The sequence below is a fragment of the Aphelocoma coerulescens genome, chromosome 10 (genome assembly GCF_041296385.1).
Source record: "Aphelocoma coerulescens isolate FSJ_1873_10779 chromosome 10, UR_Acoe_1.0, whole genome shotgun sequence".
NCBI classification, from domain to species: domain Eukaryota; kingdom Metazoa; phylum Chordata; class Aves; order Passeriformes; family Corvidae; genus Aphelocoma; species Aphelocoma coerulescens.
The window spans coordinates 8492970-8512973 of record NC_091024.1 but is presented as its reverse complement, the minus strand read 5'-3'; the positions used below and the strand labels follow the sequence as shown (position 1 = coordinate 8512973).

The 20004-nt window shown below is 47.9% G+C and overlaps 1 protein-coding gene and 1 long non-coding RNA gene across 4 annotated transcripts in view; one reads left to right on the top strand and one right to left on the bottom strand.

Moving 5' to 3' along the window:
* Positions 1-3192: 3192 nt before the first annotated feature.
* NR2F2 (nuclear receptor subfamily 2 group F member 2) lies at positions 3193-18411 on the bottom strand. 3 transcript variants are annotated; one of them, XM_069025485.1, is made up of 3 exons: positions 17127-18411; positions 8886-9434; positions 3193-5723 (listed from the first exon to the last, which is right to left on the bottom strand). In XM_069025485.1, the coding sequence occupies exons 1-3, from the start codon at positions 17167-17169 to the stop codon at positions 5449-5451; spliced, it is 867 nt and encodes a 288-aa protein (XP_068881586.1). In that variant the 5' UTR covers positions 17170-18411; the 3' UTR covers positions 3193-5448. The 3 variants fall into 3 exon arrangements, with proteins under 3 accessions (XP_068881586.1, XP_068881587.1, XP_068881585.1); XM_069025486.1 differs by having other exon boundaries at positions 8886-9413; positions 17127-18409; XM_069025484.1 differs by lacking the exon at positions 17127-18411 and adding an exon at positions 11214-12837 and having other exon boundaries at positions 8886-9413.
* Positions 16316-20004, top strand: part of LOC138116313 (uncharacterized) — a 32912-nt gene continuing 29223 nt past the window's right edge. Inside the window, exon 1 of the long non-coding RNA XR_011154105.1 lies at positions 16316-16501. This is a non-coding gene — a long non-coding RNA (uncharacterized lncRNA). The remainder of the gene's footprint in view (positions 16502-20004) is intronic.

Below are 20004 nucleotides of genomic sequence, written 5' to 3'. Positions count from 1 at the left end.
GCACGTTACCAGCCAGATCTGTTGACATTTTACTTGGGGGGGGATGGGTAGAGAGAGGGGGAAAAAAAAAGAGAAGTGGGAAAAATAAAGTTTTAATGACATGTATGACATATTAAATTAGGCAGTTTTACAATTGGGTTTGAATGCGATGCTAACTGATTACAACTGTGTTATCAAAAGGGTGATAAGATTTATAACTTCGTGAGCACAAGCCTCTCCTCTTAATGACAATAGATGTTCAATAGCAGAAATCTGGTTTCTATTTCCCAAGAAGAGACGCTGTGTGTCTCCGTTGCCCCTTTATTACCGCAGGATTCAAGATCCTCTCTAAAACAGCTCGGCACTTGGAAATCCACAGGCCAGGAATACCTTTATGGTCCCTATTAACTACTGTGTTATTTACACTTTCGCTGGTGCTTCTCACTCAATACCCGTATCACATACGAGGGGATAACACAGCCTCTCTCCTTGCCTTTCGCTGGCTGTTTTGGGTTTATATTTTGCATTTCTTTGCTTTACAAAAGGGGGGGGGGGGAGGGAAGAAGGGGGAAAGGGAAAAAAAAACCAACCCCACAGCTCTGTCCCTTACACCCTTCTCCTCCCCAGCTCCCTAAACCAACACATTAAGCAAACTTTAAAAACTGGGTTCCTATTACAAAGCAGCGCCCAGGACTAACTGCTTTAAAATTACTGCATAATTAGATTTAGTTGAATTTCACCATTAATTAGGCAGCCGCACTGCGGGGAGCCTTTGAAATCTGAGAAAATGGGAAAAATCATCTGAAGCACGTTTTTTAAACCCAACTTCAATAAATCCTGACAAGGCCTGCATTTCTCCGTGTATCTCTTTCCATTCTACAAAGCAAAGCGAAGCGAGCGCGATCCCCAGGACCCACTAAAGTTTTAATTAAAAAAAAAAAAAAAAGAGAGAGAGAGAGAGAAAGAAATAAAAATAAAACCCATCTCCATTCCCACATCCCGCTCGTTATCAGCGGCGGCGGTTACGGAGCGCCTCGAAACATCCCATTTTCTCCTCGCCTCTTCCTCGCTATCCCTCTTTCCCCCTTTCTTTCTCCCCCTTTTTCCCCCCCCCCCCCCCCCCCCCCCCTTCCCTTTTTGGCACATCCCGAGGATGCCGCGCTCCCTGCGGGCGCAGACCCCGCTATCCCACCCGGGGTCGGTGTGACCCCGCTGCACCGCGCCGCGCTCGCACGGGGGAGATGCTTCCACAGGTCATTGACATGCGGATGGGATACGGGCTCCGGGGGAAGCGCCGCCCGCGGCCGCGGCCCCGGCCCCGGCCCCGGCCCCGTCTGCGGCCCGGCCGCTCCGGCCGCCCCCGAGCGCTGCGCCCGGCGCGGAGCGGGGCCGCGGGGCCCCCCCGGCTGCGCGGGGCGAGCGGCGGGGCCGGGGCCGCCATGTTGGCTGAGCTCATCGGACCCGCCGCCGCGGACTTTCCCACGCGTCGCCCCCGCGGCCGCGCAGCGCCGCGCGCCCCCCGCTCCTCCTCCAAACCTCCAAACCTCCCACCGGCCCGGCCCGGCCGCCGGCGGCGCGGCCCCACGGGCGAGCCCCGCGCACGGCCCCGCACCCGCGCAGGCACACACACACACACACACACAGAGACAGACACACACAGACACTCGCACACTCGCACACTCGCACACGCACACGCACACACAGACACACACGCTCACACGCGCGGGCTGGCACCGCCCGCCCGGCGCCTCCTCCGGCCCCAGCCCCCGCTTTTGTCTGAACTTGGGGAGCCGCCTCCTCCCGCGCCCCCTCCGCGCCCCGCAGGGCCGCCGCCCCCCCGGCGGGGCCGGGGGAGGTTTGGGAGAGCCGCGGCGGGGAGGGGAGAGCAGAGGAGAGGAGGAGGAGGAAGGGGAAGGGGGGGTGAAGAAGACCTTTCCCGAGCTGTGGGTTGCACCGCGGGCGGCTCCGCAGCTCTCGCTGTCGTTCCGGGTCGCCTTTGGGTCTTGCCCCGCCAGTCCCGGTGGCAGGGGTGGGGGGAAGGAATAGAGCGAGCTAAGATCAGATTAAAGCAGAAAATATAATAAAAAGGAAGGTTGGGAAGGGGGGAACCGCAAGGAAAAAAAAAAGTAAATTAGAGACTTAAAGGGAAAGAGTCGCCATGTTTAACAGCTTTTTTTTTTTTTTTTTTTTGTCTTTCCTTTTCTTAAAAAAAAAAAAAAAAAGGATCTCCTCAATTCAACATAGAACAAGCTTCTCGATCCCAACCCTCCTCTTTTGTCCAATTCAATCTTTGGATAGATCTTTTGTTCTAACTCAGCATGAAAAGAAAAACTTTCTTTAAATGCTATAAACTTAAAACTAACTGAAGTCCCTAAACAAATCCTCCTCTGAGCATTCCAAACATATATACACGGGGCTTGTGTGTGTGCGTGCGTGTGTGTGTGTGTGTGTGTGTTTTTATTTAACCCTGGTGCATTTTCTGTTTACTATTATTCTCTGTGAACCAAAGCTCGCTGCAAGAAACTTATAAATACAGAGATAGCTTACAGGCTTTAAAACATAAAAAGCAGAGAATGTTTTGGATTTGAAAATCATAAATTATAATTTAATGCCAATAACAATTTACAACAAATGGTTGTTTACAATAAACTAACACCAAACAAACAAGTCAAGATCCTGTGTTCTTAGTAAGCATAAAAACTTCACACACACACACTCACATGGATAGCACTTGCAATAGAAAAAGCTAAATCTAGAGGTCAGCAATTCCCCTGCAATAATAGTATATTTATATATTTATATATATTTATATATTTATAGAAAAGGAGCCATGATTCAGATGTAAAACTCTGCTCAAATTCACAGTCATACGCCCCTCAGCCCCCAGTACAGATGTGTCTAACTGGAACACACTAAAGATCAGGGTTTAATCGACTTTACAGAATGATCTCCCTCCCTCCCTCTCTCTCTTTTTGTGAAACCACAACATGGTGTAGTTACGTGTGGTAAAAAGGGAGAGGGGGAAGCCTCAGACAAGAACAAAATTGCAAGCTTTCACATACAAAGCATCTGCTATAGACCAAGGGAAGGGCGGGCGGGGGGAGAGAGAAAGAAAAGAAAAAAAATAAATGACATGCACACACACAAAATAAAATATCAACCCCTTGCAAAACCACATCATCTTGCCTTCCTTCAGGTTTGGGTTGGGTTGGGTTATTTTTTTTTTTTTTTTTTTTTTTTTTTTTTGTGTCTGCTCGGGATAGCACTCAATTCCCCAGTGGTGTGTCCGGTCCTATGCCACCCGCCCAGGCAGGTCCCACTCCCGGTGGGAGCTGTGCCTGTGCCAGGGCTGCAGGAGAGGGCCCTGTGCCTACACAGGGGACATCCATGGACGCCCACGCGTGTCTGCGTGCCAGGATACACACAGACATATAGCCCATATGTAATAGAGAGAGATGACCTGTGGTCATGCTTTCACAGTCTAAGGTAGGAAAAAAAAATCCACTTGAGAGTATATATACATTAAAAACCGACTCCTCAGTGCTAGAAGCTAAAGCCACTCCATTTGAAGACCTCTCAATGACAACGATAGATGGCAACTACGGAGTATTATAAAAAATCACACATACTTAAAGAAAACTCATTGCAAACAACTGACCTATATTTACAATACTGCTATTACCTTGCTTGAATGATCTTGTGCGCGTATGTCAGACATTTACAAAAGATTTTTCGCCCCATTCTGATCATAAAATAGATACTGATCTCCAGATTTCTAATACTTTTTCACAACAATACCTTTCCTACGCAGGCACTTAAGTGTGACAAAAATAAGGGCCTTTTTTTTTTTTTTTTTCCAGAAAATCCATTTTTAATTAACAGGAGGATTAGATGAATGGGGGTTGATGGTTTACCATTTCAGCATAGAACTTCCTAAAACCAGAGATAAACCACGAACTTAAGTCCTCCTCCCCCATCCCGGAATTAAACAGGTAAATACACTACAATACATCTGCTACAAACTTACTGTGACAAGTAAACAAATCAATCGCCTATGGACTTAAATGACTGCAAATTATAGAGAAGTAAGGTGGTTTCTGAAAGACATTTATGACAGCCAAACAAGTTTCAGATATCAAATAATATTTTAATTTCTGAATACTTTCAATTTTCCTTGGAATATAACACACAAAGACTCGACCAAACAGTTCAGTTATTATAACTTTTACAGTATACAGAAATGTTGCACTTAAAAAAAAAAAAAAAACCTTCAGTTTTTTTAAACACAAAACTGTAAACTCTAAGATACTGAATCAATCACGTTATCTATAAGTGCCAACAGTGTTATTTTGTCATGCTGATTTCAATGGTATTTTTTAAAAAGGGAAAATATCAACAATTATTATAATACAAAGGGCTTGCAAATATACAAACAGATAGAGGAGTTTAATAACAATTCATGATGAACTATGTGGAACCCAATTCAAATTACAAAAGTTCACTTTGCTTGTTTGCTTGTTTTTTTTTTAAAATCAAAACCGTAGTGTGTCTTGGACACAAAATCCTTCTACCTATAATAAATCCCCACAGTTCATTTTCTGTCCGAAATATCAAAAAACCTAGATTTGGGGGGAGTTATATGACACGTGTGGTTCATTCGGGTCTATATAATTATAGCTCTCTCAGCTTCAAGCTAGATTTTGGGTCACCACCTTAAGTGCGCTTCCATCATTGTGTTGTTGAAGGGTTTTTTTTTTTTCTCTTTTCCTTTCTTCCTATGATACTTTCGTGGACTCAGTTTTAATTCTTTCAGAACATATATTTTTAAGGATACACAGTTTATTTTTTTTTAAAGAAGCCAAGGTTATATCAAAAATTATTATAGAACCACAGAATAAACTGGTTTGAAACCAGAAAAATACAAAAAAGAACAGCTATAGGTACATAGACACATAGGACAATTAATAATTTGGAAAAAAAAGACTTACTTTCTTCCGTTCTGCTAATTTTCTCCAAATTTCCTTTAAATGCACTTTAAGCGAGATTTTTTAAAAAGTTTACCCCAAAAAAAAGAAAAAAAAAGAAGAAAAAAGAAAAAAAGAAAAAGCCCACCATCGTTTCTTTTCTTCTTCTTTCTTTTTTTCTTTCCCTCTTTTTTATTTTTTACAAAAAAAATGATAAGTAGCAAGTTTTTTTTCTGAACAACATGGGAGTTTTTAATGCATTCTGTAAAAGTTCATTTGACAGTCTCTTTTTTTAATTCACAGTCCATTAATTTTTTCCTGTCTTCTCTTAGCAAACTTGTAACATCCTTTTACATCCTTTCTTAGCAGAAGGAAATTTAAGAAACAACCAGAACCCAAATGTCATTTGCTTTCCTTTCACTCTCATCTCCCTTCTCAATTTTGAAATTTTTTTAAAATTTTTGTTTTGTTGTTTTGTTTTTTTTTTTTTTCTCTCTCAAATGTTTTATTGAATGGACATGTAAGGCCAGTTAAAACTGCTGCCAGACAGTAACATATCCCTGATTAGGGTTTCTATGGGGGTTTTACCTACCAAACGGACGAAAAACAATTGCTCTATGACAGAAGAGGAGACAGTGCGAAGGGAGGGGAGACGTAGTAATAGCTTCCCGAATCGTGTTGGCTGGTTGGGATACTGGCTCCTAACATACTCTTCCAAAGCACACTGTGACTTCTCCTGTAAACTTTCAACATGGGCTACATCAGAGAGACCACAGGCATCTAGAAGAAAGTGTATTAAAAAAAAAAAAAAAAGAAAGAAAAGAATAAAAAAAAAAAAAAAAAAGAAAGCAATCATCAGATTAAAAAGGTTTTGGTGGTTTTTTCTTTTTTTTTTTTTAAATTTTTGATTTGATTTTTTTTTTTAATTTCTAGGTTTAAGAGTCGATCGTGCGCCATCACCTCGCCCCCCAGAGTTTAAGTGGGTTTTACCAAAAGGGACAATCTCTCTGTGCATGTGTGTGTGTTTGTATTCCTCTCTCATCTAGAGGGTCTCCTTTAGGACTGAGCACAGCTCCCAGAGTCGAGATTTCTAATGGCACAACAGACCTGAGGGGTTGGCAAGGAGGTGCTGGCCAAGCTTCATTTCATATATCTGTATTTTTTGGGGGAAAGGCTGGGGGGGCGGGGAAGGCTTGAGTCGAAAGGGGGGAAAGGGAGCCACTATTTCTCCACACCCCCCCCTCCTCGGAAAATAATTGGGGAGAGCCTAGCCCTGTGATGAGAAGGAATACTACTCATAGTGATAGAAATCATAATAATAATAAAAAACTGGCCCAGCCAAAGATAATGGCGCCCCGGATCCAGCAACAGATTCTCCCCCAAAGAAGACAACGCGTTTTTCTTCAGTCTTTGAAACTGATTTAAGTGGCCCTTTAAAACTGATCTTGTCAGTTTAGCCTATTCAGAGGCAGCCATGCAAACTGTGATCTCTCTGTTCATTTGAGCTGTTTCTTTTCCCCCCTCTTTTCTTTTCTCTTTCTTTCTTCCCCCCCCTCCACTCCCCCCTCTTTTTTTTTCCTCTTCTTCTTCTTTTTAAACCTAAAGGCCCTTACAAGAAGAAAACTCCCTGATAGGGTCTGGACATTTTTTTCTTTTTTTTTTTTTTTTTTTCCTGATACGCTAAAATACAATAAGTTCCCTTTAAATCAGAGACGTCTGTGCTGAAAGAGCACAGGTTGTGACCTGACCTCCCTGTGGCTTTCCTAGGCACAGGGCTAACACATGCATATTCTGCGAGTCATTAGAACCCAGATTTTTCCCCCCTCCCTCTTAAAAGAGGCTGCAGCAAACATTATATGCATCTATGTGCGTCTGCTTTACATCAGGGAGGTTATTGGGGTGCTGCAGAAGCTGCAAGCATCACCCTATATTTTTTTGCATGCGGCTGTCTTCCCCAGAATCAGATAACAAGAAACGTTTATCTAGTTGGGAGGCAATTTACACGCCAGGCCTCACATTTTGAAAATAGTCATAAATTAAACAGTTACGACAGGATCGGACGATTGTTTTCTCAGAAGGCTAAAAAAAAAAAAAAAAAAAAAGAAAAAAAAAAGAAAAAAAAGTGATTTGGGAGAAAAGGCAGGATTGGAAATAAACTCCTCGGTGTGGGTGTGAGCTGGGCAGGGGCTGGGGAGGGATGTGAGTGTGTGTGGGATCCTCGCTGAGCGGCTGAGCGAGGGAGAGGAAAATGCATCCTAGAAAAACGACAGAAAAATAAAATAAGCACCCCACGGTCACCCCTTCCCATTCGGGATCCCTGTCTCCCTGTGGCTAGATGCGCCCTGCTCATTGATCACCTTAGGATTTAGCACGAGTAATTTGGGGGGGGGGGAGGAGGAAAAAAAAAGGAGAAGTTTTTTATGTGTAAAGCAATAATATATAAAAGGAAGTTTAGGTCACGACCCAGAACCTGGACAAAGTCCAGAAAATGACTTCGTTCCCCAGACCCCCTTTAACACAACAAGGAATGGATTGTGAGCCCTTCTTTTCCCACATAAACTACATTTTTTTCCTGTTTCCTGATATCAGGCTTTAAAAAACTCTGATGAGTAATTATTTTGCAGGTCCTGCTTCCATTCATATGTTTATCGCGTGGCCACTTTCCCAAACGTCCAAATGAGTTACAGATGAAATATATGTATTTTTAAATTTAATCCCCAAACTTCGAGGGCTCCAGCACACTGGGTTGCCAGTGCAGCCTCAAAGTTAGTGATCTGAGATAACGTATTGCACAAATTAGCGAGCAGATTTTTTTTTTTTTCCCCTCAGAAGAAAAAAAAAAAAATTTAGCCTCCAGAGTTAATATCAGGATTATTACTCACTCAGGTTAAACTCTAGTGCAAGCTAATTAGATTTCACAACGCACTCAATTATTGCTTTATAACTCATGCACTATTTCTAGGCAGCAAAAGTTGACACATATTTCCCCCCCCCTCCCCTCTTTGATTATCTAAGAAACACCTCGAGGTCTTTTCCTCGGGAGAGTCATGGTTGTGCCACCCCGGAATTACACTGCAGAGCGGCAGCTTCAGCCTCCCCTTACTTTTCCATACTATCCCTGTCTACTTATGGTAATGATCTTTTCGCACCCGCTACTCGCTTTGGACTATGCAGTTCCTGCTGGGTACAAATGCAAACTTTTCCCCTTAGCTTAAATGACACAGAACTGCTCACTGCCACATTCTGTTTAAATCAGAGACAGCTCTTTGCAAAGTTGATTTATTTTATTTTATGGGATGGCAGGGAACATATTTTAAACTCAGCTTTGCGCATTTAACTTTTTTTTTTTTTTTTAAATTCAATTTTTAATCCTGCAGGGCTTTTTTTCCTTCCTGGCTGCCCATAAAATGATCCTCTTTTTAAAGTGGTTTCACTGATAGGACGACTTGTATTTAACAACATCAAACAGATTTTGCTGCTGTTCGGATGCGTGTCATTAAATGCAACAACCCAGAGCTATACTGTTAAATAAAATATTATTTTCAATGGGAAGAGCGCAGTCTCTCGTGGCGAATGGGTGCCTCTTCCCAGGCCCCCTTCTTTCACAGTCCCCAGCATTATCCAAGCTAGGGTTGGGGTGTATTTTGGCTGCCTGTTTTTTTCTTAAAAAAAAAAAAAAGTGTGTGTGTGTGTGTGTGTGTGTATATTTTATTTTTATTTTATTTTTCTGATTTGCACTCCCTGGAAGATAGGATGCTCGGATCCGAGGCCCTGAAGGGGAGAGCACAGGGCACCGCTTCCTAAAAGGAAAAGAGACCGCGCTGGTTCTCAGGGGGCAGGGAGCGGGGATGGGGTGCAGGCAATAACACTTTGCAAGAGCAAACAGTTCTCAAGGGGGGCCCGGGGAAGGAGAAAAAAAAGGAGCAAAGAAATGCCGCCTACCTGAGGTGAAGAGGACTATGGCCTTTAAACAGCTATATTCTGCAGAGTCGACATGCAATGCTTTCAGTTTTTCTACTTGCTCTTGGAAGATTCGTATGTGGTCCATAAAGGCGACCACTCGGTCAGCAGACATTGGCGAAGCGTGAAGGCCAGCAGCTGCCAGGAGCGGAGCTACGTGGAGGGGCATGGAGCACTGGGCAGCGTTGAGGACAAATAACTCGCTCCAGGTCAGCCTCAGGAGGGCCACCTGGTCTGTGATCTGGAGGTCTGGGAAGAAGGGGATATTCCTGGCCCACTCCACCGCGCTGAAGAGCATCCTAGCTGCCAGTTCACAAATGTTCTCGATGCCCATGATGTTGTTGGGTTGCATGCACTGACTGCCAAAGCGGGAGGTGGGGTAGGGCTCTGCTCTCAGAAGAAGGGAGATATATCCGGATAGGTAGGAATGGCAGTTGAGAGGGTCCCCATTTGTCAAGGCGAACTGACCATGAGTTGGCTGTGTGGGTGGCATTCTGCCCCTCTGGACCGCTGCAGTAAATAAAGAAGAAACTACAGCTATTAATATCTGAATTGCGACCATCGGTTCAAATACAGCCTGCTTTGTGTGCTTGTGCGTGCCTGTGTGACCCCGGACCCGGCCAGCTTCAGGGGGAGCATGCATTTTCCCAGTCAGAGTTCAGCCCCAGCCCCGCTCTAAGGCTCTGCAGTTCTCGGGTCAAGTCAAAGCAACAATAAAAGCTGAGGGACACTGTGGGCTCGGCCAGGGCTGCTGCGGGAGCCCAGCTCCTCACTTCCCAAAACACACCTCAGTTCAGTTATTTCCCCCCTCCCCTCCACCGCCACCCCCTCCTTCAAGAGGTGCAGGATACGTCTTTGTGTGTTTTTTCTCCATTACATCTAAAACAGCTCATTGATTTGAGGCTGGGGGAGCGGGATGGGGAAGGAGGAGGGGAGAAGGAAGAAACACTTCAGTTCGAAATCCCCGGCTCTGGTCCCACACGCGTTTCTCGCCCACTGAATACATTGTTGCTGCTGGTATTATATATCCCCCCTCTCGTAAAAAAATACCAAAGGAGGCGAAATCACCCCACAACATCCCCGGCAGGTCCCCTGGTGAGGCTGAGGGCATTATCCAAAGGCACCTTCCCCCGCTGCCCATGGAAAGTGGGCCTTTCATTTTGTTAATAAATTTACACGGTGACAGCGAAAGAAAAAGGAAAGAGAAAAAGGGCTCAGAGGCAGAGAGACGGCAAGAAGGGAGAACGCCTAAAAATGTGCTTGATTTATATTTGTTATCGCCTGTATTCCAAGGTTAGTTACTCTTGCAGAAACACAAAGAGAGGAGCCCGGCGAGTCCCAAGCCCCCTCACCCTTAACCTACATAGCAGCGTCCAGACACAGAGCACGCACTGGAAAACTGCAGGCTCACATTTCCCGTCTAATTTTATATCACAAAGACTCCACTTGCAGGGATCCGAGCACCCCACACTTACTTCTGGACTGCTCCCTACACCCCCCACCCCATCCCTTCTACCCCCTCCTGCCTCTCCTGGAGGAACAAGAAAATAAGAGGAAGAAGAGAAAAGTGAGGTAATAACAACCAGTGAAGGCAGGCACTCTGCAGTGTGTATATACACACACACGCGTGGAGATGTGTGTGTGTACATATATTTTTAAAGGAGGAAAAATCCGGCTGGAAATCCACAGTGGAGTGCTGTAGAGCCTCGGTAGGGTGAGTCCCATTGTAATAGTAATTTGAACCGCCTGTGTAAAATTGCAATCTAAGGCAGGGTGCTGGAGGATATATATATATGTGTGTGTGTGTGTGTGCATCTCGGGAGGCTCCGTGTGTGTGTGCACACAGAGGCACAGACACACACACACAGGGCTGCTCGGGGGACGGGGGCTAAGGCTGAGCATGCAGGAGGAAACACGAAGGAAAAGTAACCACACGTCAGAATCATCATCTCGCTCCTAAGCAGCGTGAAACTAAAAATCCACTTTCAATAAACCTCCATCAGCAAAATCAAAACAAACACAAATCAATTACGAGTGCAGGAGAAAGCATGCGAGAGCCCCTGCCTCCCTGCCCACCCTCCCCAACACCGCTTTCTTTCATTACGAGAAAGTTTCTGGCTGGTTTATTTGAGGGGGGTGGGTGGGGGGGAGGAAAGGTTCTGGTTGGGTTTGGGGTTTGGAGAAGGAGGTTAAAAATATTAAGAGTAATTATATATATTACTTAAAAATAATAAAAAAAAAGAAAACCAAACAAACCCCAAAACGCAGCGAGTGAAAAAAAAAATTGCAAAACAAATGAAATCCCAATACCTTCCCGTCTCATGCCAACTTTGAGGCATTTTTTGAGGCGGCAGTACTGACACTGATTGCGGTGGTGCTGGTCAATGGGACAGTTCCTGTTGGCACGACAAGTGTAGCTGAGATTCCTCCTTACACTCCGCTTGAAGAAACTCTTGCAACCCTCGCAGGTAAACTGGCCATAATGTTTGCCACTAGACTTGTCCCCACAAACCACACATTCAATGTGCTGCTGCTGCTGCTGCTTGTCTCCTTGGTTCTGCTGGCTCGGCGGGTTGGTCTGGGCTGGCGTACTGGGAGGGCCCCCGGGCCCCGGGGTCTGTGGGGTGTGCGGGGCCCCGGCCGGGGGTCCCTGCACCGGCGGGGCTTGCGAAGGCTGCGTTCCCTGAGCTCCGGGCACATCGTCCTGGGGGTCTCGCCACGCACCGACTACCATTGCCATATCTATTGGACACCGTTGCCAAACTTCCTGTTCCCCCTTTATTTTCAAAGTTTGTTTGCTTTGCTTTTCAGATCAGCTTTGCAGCAGTCTTTTTATTTTTTGTCCTCCCCTCTCTCTCTCTCTCTCTTTCCCCCTCTCTCTTTTGTTGTTTTGCCTTTTTTTTTTTTTTTTTTTTTTTTTCAGGAGGGTCGGGGTGGGGGGGATCTCCCGGTACCGGCGAAGGTGCAGAAGCACGGGGCGATGGAGGTGTGTGTGCGGGGGGGTGAGGTGCGAGTCGATTGTCTGGGCTCCAGGAGAGCAAAGTAAAGGGGTGGTGGGGGTGGGGGAGAGAGGGGGAGAGAGAGAGAGAGAGAGAGGAGAAAAAAAAAAATCTCTTCAAAGATCTCCCTCTCTCTCTCTTAGAGCTGATCTGCAGCAGAGTAGTTGAAGGAGGAGAGGCGGGTGTCTGGGGGCCAGGTCCAGGGAAGCTCGCAGTCAGCCATTCAGGAAAGCCATCAAAATAAGAATGAATAAAAGGTTAAAGATTACACACACAGCGGAAAAAAACACGCACAGCAGAGGAGACTCTTCTCGGCGCGGAGAGCGGTCGGTCTCGCCGTAGTTTTTGGAAGTCCAGCTTGCAGCAGCAACATCAACTGCGATCGCTTTGTTTTTGTGGGCTTTTTTTTCCTCCTCCTCCTCTTTCCTCCTCTCTCTCTCTGCTCTGTCTCTCCTCCCTCCTTCGCTCGCTTTAATTCTTCCTCTCCGCCGCTCCGCCCGGCCGCTGCGCTCTTGCTCTCTCTCGCTCCCTCTTTTGGGCTCGGGGGTGTGGGGGGGCTGTTGGCTTTTTTTTTTCCTCCTCCTCCTCCTCGCTCTCTTTTTTTTTTTTTTGTTTTATAAAAAAATTCTTATTATCGTTATGATTACGATTATTATGAATTATTATTATGATTGTTTATTTGTTCCTCCTCCTCCTCTCCGGCGCCGCCGCTCTGCTCTGCCCCGCTCCGCCGGTTCGCCGCTCCCGCCGCGCCGCGTCCCCGCCGCCGCTCCCGCTCCCGCCGCCGCTCGGGTGCTGCCGCCGCCGCTCCCGCCGCCGCCGCTCCCGCCGCCGCTGCCGCCGCCGCCGCCGCGCTGCCTTATGCTGCTTCTGCCGCCTCGCAAGTGGGCTCTCGCCTCCGCGCCGCCGGTGCTCACGGCGCGGGCAGGGGGAGGGGGGCCGCGGGGCGGGGGGGAGGGAAGGAGTCAACTCGCCAGCGCAGCAGCGCCCAGCCAGCCAGGATGATAAAAGAGGGGAGCGGGAGGAGGAGGAGGAGGAGGAGGAGGAGGAGGAGGAGAGGAGGAGGAGGAGGAGGAGGAGGAGGAGGGAGAGAGAGAGAGGGAAGGATCATAACCCAGCGCGCAGCATCGTTCCTCAGCCGGGGAGGGAGGGAGGAGGGGAAAAAAATCACCACGGGGAGAGCGCGCCAGCGCTCCCCCCCCCCCCCCGCCCCAAAATAAAAAGAAGCGGGGGCTCCCCCCCGCTCCCCTCCCCTCGCGGCGGCGGGGAGGGGCGGCGCGGGGCGGGGCGGGCGGGCGGTGCGGGCGGCGTGTGGGCCGAGGAGCGGCGAGCGCGCTCCCCGCCGGCCGCTCGCCCCGCTGGCGGGAGAGTGAACTTTGACACGGCTGCTGCAACTCAGCGCGCGTCGCCATGGCGACCGCGCGCCTTATAAGGCAACCGGGCCGGCGCCTGACTGGTCAGGAGCGCGCGCCCCGCCCCTCGGCCCTCATTGGGCCGCGCCGCCCTTGCGCGGCCCGCCATGGCCGCCGCCGCCGCCCGCGCGGTCCTAGCGCCGCCCGCCGCCCCGCGCCCCTCGCCGCGCCCTCCCGCCCCGCCGGGGCCAGGGGTTAAGGCGAGCCCGGCGTGCGGAGCGCGGCGCCGCCGCCGCCTCACCTGGGGCTGCCCGCCGGGGCACGGCCTCGGGGGTCGGTGCAAAGCCTCGGGGGGCGGGGTGCAAAGCAGAAAGCAGGCGCTAAACCGAGGGAAAACTCCACGGAATAAAGTAAAGCCGAGCCCCGGCGCTGCCGCCGCCGCCGCCGCGAGGAAGGAGCGGCCGCAGGTTCCGCGGAAGCGGTCGGGGCGCACAATGCGGGCTGGCTCCCGCCGGGGATCTCACAGCGGAGCCCCCCCAGCCCCGCTCTGGGCACCTGCGCTCGCCGCGGCCGCCCCGCGTCCCGCCGCCCGCCGGAGTCGTGCCCCGGCCGCCCGCGGAGCCGCGCCGAGCCCAGCCGGGCTGAGCGGAGCCGCGCTGAGCCCAGCGTGTCCGCGCCCGGCGCTCCGGGACCGGCCGCTCGCACATTCCGGCGGGACGGGGCGGGGGGGGCTCCGCCGCTCCGCCCGACCGCTCCTCGTCTCCGCTCGCCCCGAAGCACGGGAACCGCGGCTCCGCTCCAGACACCACCGAAGCCCGGCACGCCGCTCTGCAGAGCGTGACACCCGTGCCTTTTGCACGGCATCGCTACGGCGTAGCTCGTCTCAACCCCTTTAACTTTATTTCGGGGTTTTGCGGCTTCGGGGGTTTCATGACCACACGTACCCTGACACTGTAACACGACCTCCGTGCCGTACCACGAGCAGGTAGCAGAGCTAAGCACGGGGACGTGTTTATTTCCCGCTGAATGGAGCTACCGGCCAGCGGAGCGGGGACTCGAGTCCGTCTCCCGGTGAAAATGGCCAAAAGACACTCGAACAAGCGAAGGGACGGAGAGATAAAATAGAAAACAGGTTAACATAGACAGATAAATGCACGGCCGGACCATTCCTCCTCTGCGGACACACACGTGTATGAGCGCTTACATCTGAGCCGGTCACCAAGCACGGCCGCGGGGACACAGACCTGGGCACAACTCTGTAAGGGATGGATTGCCCCTTACTTCCTCACACACACTTTTTCATGTTGCCACATGCCCACCCACTCCTGCCGCAGAAATAATACTAAAGCCGCAGGTGCGGAGATGATTGGAAAGTTGTAAAAAGCACCTCGACCTGAGAGTGTCCTGCCTGGAAACCTGGTGTGTTCAGACCCCACCGGCGAAGATGTTTTTGCAGCTCAGTTTCAAAGACAAGGCTGCAGCGTTCCCACTGATCCTCACGGAGCAAAAAATAACCTTTACCAGAAACAGGGACCAGGAGAGACTGGGAAGCCAGAAAGGGGGAAAGCAATCTTTCCTAGTTAAAATGTGGGGAACTGCCTTATGATTTCCAAACAACTCAGAGCTGAGGAGGTCACCTTTCGGGGAGGGTAGGAGAAGGTGGGGGCTCAAAACGCAGAATAGTCACACATTGTTGCTGATGTTGAATTTCCTGAGGGGGGAAAAAAAAGCCAAAACCCAAACCACAACCCAACACCAACCTTTCCTTTCTCGAATCTGACAAAGTAAACAGGATTAATTCACCATATGAAAAAACATAAACGCCATCCTAACAAATGCAGAAATCAGAAGAGAAAGCAGTTTTAACAGGACGCACAATATTAATAGTTTGAACGTATGATCGTAAAAATGAAAAGCCATTGATATACGCTTAAAAGCTGCCGTATACGCTGATTGCTCAAGCATTAATGAAGAATGCCCCAGATTAACTATTTGCTCTTCGAGGGATGCAGCGATATAACTATCTATTAACACCATTAGATGCTTTGCTATTTATTTGAAAACACCCCTGCGAGTGGGTTGAGAGAACAGATGAATGTAAAAATGAACTGCAGCTAATTTCGCTATATAATCCTCGAAACCTGAGCGCCTCGCAAGGAAGGGGGAGATTCTCCACTGTCCTTCTCCGAGGCAAATGACAATAGAAATGCTCTGGTTTAAAAGTGAGACCGTGTTGGTTTTCCAAATAAACAAACGCATCCCTCCTGCCATTTTACTGCAGATGTAAATTTATTTTAATGAGAGGGAGTGGAAGGATTTATTTTGCTAAAATAGAGTTGGGGATAGAGCCGGTGTAAATCTTTAGGTTTCAAAAAGAGAGGAGGAAGGAGGGGGAAGCTGCTTTCCTGGCAGAAAGCTGCCTAACAGTCCTCTAATTCTTTCTAGATTAAATCGCAATATGAATACAGCATCGAACAAATACCGAGTTTCGCTCTGAACTCAGTGGAAAGCAGTTACGTCTGACAGAATTCAATGAATTCCTCTTCTCCCTCAATGTAGTATGTGTGTGTTTTTCTCTTCCACCACACTGAAGTTCCATGAATAGGGAAAGTGGCTCCTATTGTGTGCCTCTGAACTTCCAAGTCAATGCAATTTTTAACCACTGGCTTGTGGTACTTTGAAAATCACCAGGGGCTGTCAGAGTTGGGTCCTCTGAAAAATTTACAGTGCTAAATCAGAGCATATGCTGTGAGAGAAGAAAAAAAATTGCTTAAGATTGGAGCAAGTACAGTATCTGGCTGCCCCCTAGTGTAAGTCTCTTATCTGCCTAAAATTCAACTTTAAAAGAAAAGGATCTCTTAAAGGGAAACGACTTTTGGCTCACGTATGCATACGAGAATGAAACTTCTGTACATTTTAATCTGATTAATTCCTGAGGATTTAAAATTAATTGGCTTGGGCACTCCTAGACCGGACTATAAGATTTCTGCATCAGGGTTTCTGCGAGAGCTGTGCCGAATAGGTATTTTTAAGGGATAGTGGTAAGGGATTGGGGGGGGGGAGATCCTGTTTTGTGATTTTTTTTTTTTTTTTTAACGAGGATCCGTGCCTCGCTTGCTGCTGTCAGAGCAAAACACTTCTGCTGCTTAAAGTCAGATCTACGTCTTTTGCAATAACACTTAAAAAAAAAAAAGGATAAATAATTGCCTTAAAGCCTCAGCCGAACTGCCAACCACACCTTCGGATGGTGAGTATATTCCAGCTTCTTTCCATTGTACTTGCTTAGCCAGGGAAGGGACCGGAGGGGGAGAGGGGATCTCGGCGCTCTACCTTCCCCACCGACCTTTTTTTTTTTTCCTTCCCCGAAATAAACGCTGCCAGCTGCACACGGCGACGCGATCCCGGGCAGTTTAATACCTATCACTTAAGTTAAGAGCCTCGTCCTACCCTCCCACCCTCCGGAGCAGGTCGGTCCGCGCTCCCCCCGAGCAGCCCCGGCGCCGGGCAGGGGCGGCAGCGCCCGGGCGCTGCTCCTGGGGAAATGACTTGGAAGCGCTTTGCCTCGGACCTGGAAGCCGGGTCCGGTCGTTGGGTTTGTTCGCTTGTTTGTTTGTTTGCTGCTTTGCTTTATTTAGCTAAAGGACGTGCTAACTGATGGTGCTGCAATTACACATACTTGGGTCTGCCCCCCTCCCCTCTTCCCCTCCTTAGAGCAACCCACGTAACCTTAGAAACGATCGTTTAAGACGCACGTTAGCTAACATTTGCTTTTTTGGATTTTTTGTTTTCCTTAAAAGAGAAACACAAGAATCACAACACATTGCCCGAAAAAAGTGTCAAAGAAGAAGAAAAAAAACTATAAGTAAACATACCAAAACCATATTTGCCTTGTTCAAGGTCCCAAATCGCTTGCATCTTCCTTTTTCTACCTCTCCTTTAGTTTGGCAGGTGAAACAAACAAATAAAAAAAAAAAATTCAGACCGCTGTTTGCCCCCCAGAAAGATGTGCGTTGGGTAATTAAAGAGAAGTCTCCTTCTTGGTGTTTATCTAAGCGATTGTGCAAACTGATTAAAAAAAAAAAAAAAAAAGAGAGAGAGAGAGAGAAAAAAAAAGTAAAGTTACAGCCTTCGGGGGGGAAAAAAAGGAAGCAAGGTGAAGGGAATAGATTTCCCACAACCTAAAGGGAAGTGCTTTCGATGTATTATTAGCGATCAGCCTTGGGAGAGAGAGGAAAAAAAAAAAAACACCCTGAACACACTCTAACTTTACACAGACAAGATTTCAGGGGGGGCTTTGTACACAGCTGCTTAGGAATGTGCGCCTTGCCTTTAAGAAAAAATCCCCAAGCCCAAGGTAGGAGATGTCTTTGAGTGATCCTTGTCTCATTTCATTCCTTAGAAGGAAGAGCGTCTCGCTACACCTTGTTTGGAGCTGGAAAGGCGAGACTTTAAAAAAAAAAAAAAAAAAAAAAAAAGGGGGAAAAATATTCACAACCCACCCTTCCAACTGGGGAGAAAAAAAAATAAGAGAGGGAAATCTCCTAAGTTAATGACTGTGGGGGTAGGATGGATGCGACGGATTTCAGCCCCCCCTCACCCCCTTTCCCACCTCCCCCCTCCCCAGCAGGAAAAAAAAAAAAAAAACGAAAAGGGAAAAAAAAAGCCAACCGCAAACAACTACAGGCTGAACTATCAACACATGCACCGAAGGGGAAAAAATATATAGTGTCCTGTGTAGGGTCGGCAGGGAACGCAAGCACACGCTAAAGCAAGTTGGGAAAGAATCCGAGCTAATCAGCAATCTCTTTCTCTCTCTCTCCTTCTCTCCCTCTCCCCCTCTCTCTCTCTCTCACTGCCCCTGAGATCCCAGCTCGAAAGAGGTACTCCACATTTTTTCATTACCAAAAATCCGTTGCAATAATCATTTGTTGCTAATTGAAACCCTTGGAGACATTTTTCCCCACCCCCTTCACAAACATGGCAACTTTTAGACATGGGAAGCACGTTTAGTTTTATTTTATTAAAAAAAAAAAAATACGGTTACGAAAAGGCTGAATCTTTCACCCACGAGAAATATCAGCGAGTCAGCCCCCTTCCCCGGGATGGGAGGGGGGGAGTGGGGGGAACGGGACCCCGGTACAGTGAGGGCTTGGGAAAATTTGGAATACATTATACCGCCTTTGGCAGGAGAATACTCTCCAACTAATGGATTCCTGCTCCTTTTTGTGTGTGTGTGTGTATCAGTGTGGGGGGTTTCTGGAAAGAGGGGTGGTGGTCGTGGTGGTGGGGAGCCGAGCTTTTATTTTAAGAAACTGTTAGGGTAGGGAGTGTGTCATACTTGACAAATGGAACAAACGCTCTTCCATTTCTTGCTTGTCCTTGCCTTAAAACAGGAATTAAGTTAACCACAGTGCTGCATGTTAATTGCATGTTTACTGGGCTAATGAAAATTACAAAAGGGTTTTGCCACCTCGATCGGTGATGAAAAAGTATGAAGGCGATTGTCATTGCAGCCTTCGGGGAGGGCCTGGGGGGTGAGGGGGAAGGACCGAGCACGAACAATATTGATCAGAAGAAGGATAAATCTTTTAACTGCTTGTTAATACCATAAATATGGTCTACACAACTTTCCACTCTTGTTAAGTCTAATCAGTACATGGAAGATGGAGACATAGCCCACTTGAATGAATTTTTATTATTGCCAGAGGGGTACTTGCATCTGTGGGCTCCCTCCCCTCCTCTATTTGAGCACCCCCCCGCCCCCCCTTCCAAAATCCCCCCTTGCAGAGGAGGATCATGAAGGTGTGCAGAAAGCAAAGGAGACAAATCCAAGCTTTTCATCCTTTCTTCATTTTTCCAAATGCTCCTTTATTTTTTGTAAAGCTGAACGGGTGGTGGTGGGGAAAGCCTAAAGGTGGGAGTCCTCTCCCCGACCCACCCAGCCCCCCTTTTATCCTTGAGCTCTCTGGATGAAAGGCTGACCCAGTAATTCAGTTTGATGATAACCATTTTCATGCTTGAAAACAATCTGCCAAATTAAACCTAAATGGAAAGAGCAGTGGGAAAGGTAGTGAGAGCAGGGCATTTTGAAATCCCCCCCCACCTCTCCGAAAGGGATTGTTTGGCCAAAGGAGGAGGGAAAGGCAATTAAATAGACTAAAGATGATTTAAATCCCAACCAAAAATAATTCCAGGGAGAAGTTTGCCCCCTCCGGTGTTGCCCAGCCCTGGATTTGAAAACTTTGGCCCAACTTGTGGCAATAGCTACAACTTTGCTCCGCAGGGGTCAGAGGTGAGGGCTATTTTAACCCTAAAAGCCTGCGAGTGACCAAGGTTGCGGCTGGGCTCGCAGCACTAATAGCCATAATTACCTCCTCCCCTTCCAGGGACATTCCTCGCAGCAGCAGTGTTAGACGCCGAATTGAAGAAAATCCTGGAGTTGAACGTATCTTCGGGGGTAAATAACAGCAATATGAAGGAATTTCAGAGCTCTCCCTTTTGCTTGGGGGGATTGAAGCTTTTTTCCTTTTTTTTTTTTTCTCTTTTTTTTTTTTTCCTCCTTTTTTTCCCCCCCCTTGCCAGCATTCCCAAGGCGCTGGGTCTTTGTCTTAGAAGGAATGGAGTGTCTGAATGGTGTGAAAGGGACAGAGAGGGTTGCTTCAAATCGATTTTACTTGTCCTCTCTGTCTTTTCGGATCAACGCCCTTCAATGGACACATAGGTGCTCTTTCAACCAAAAACTTGTGCAAC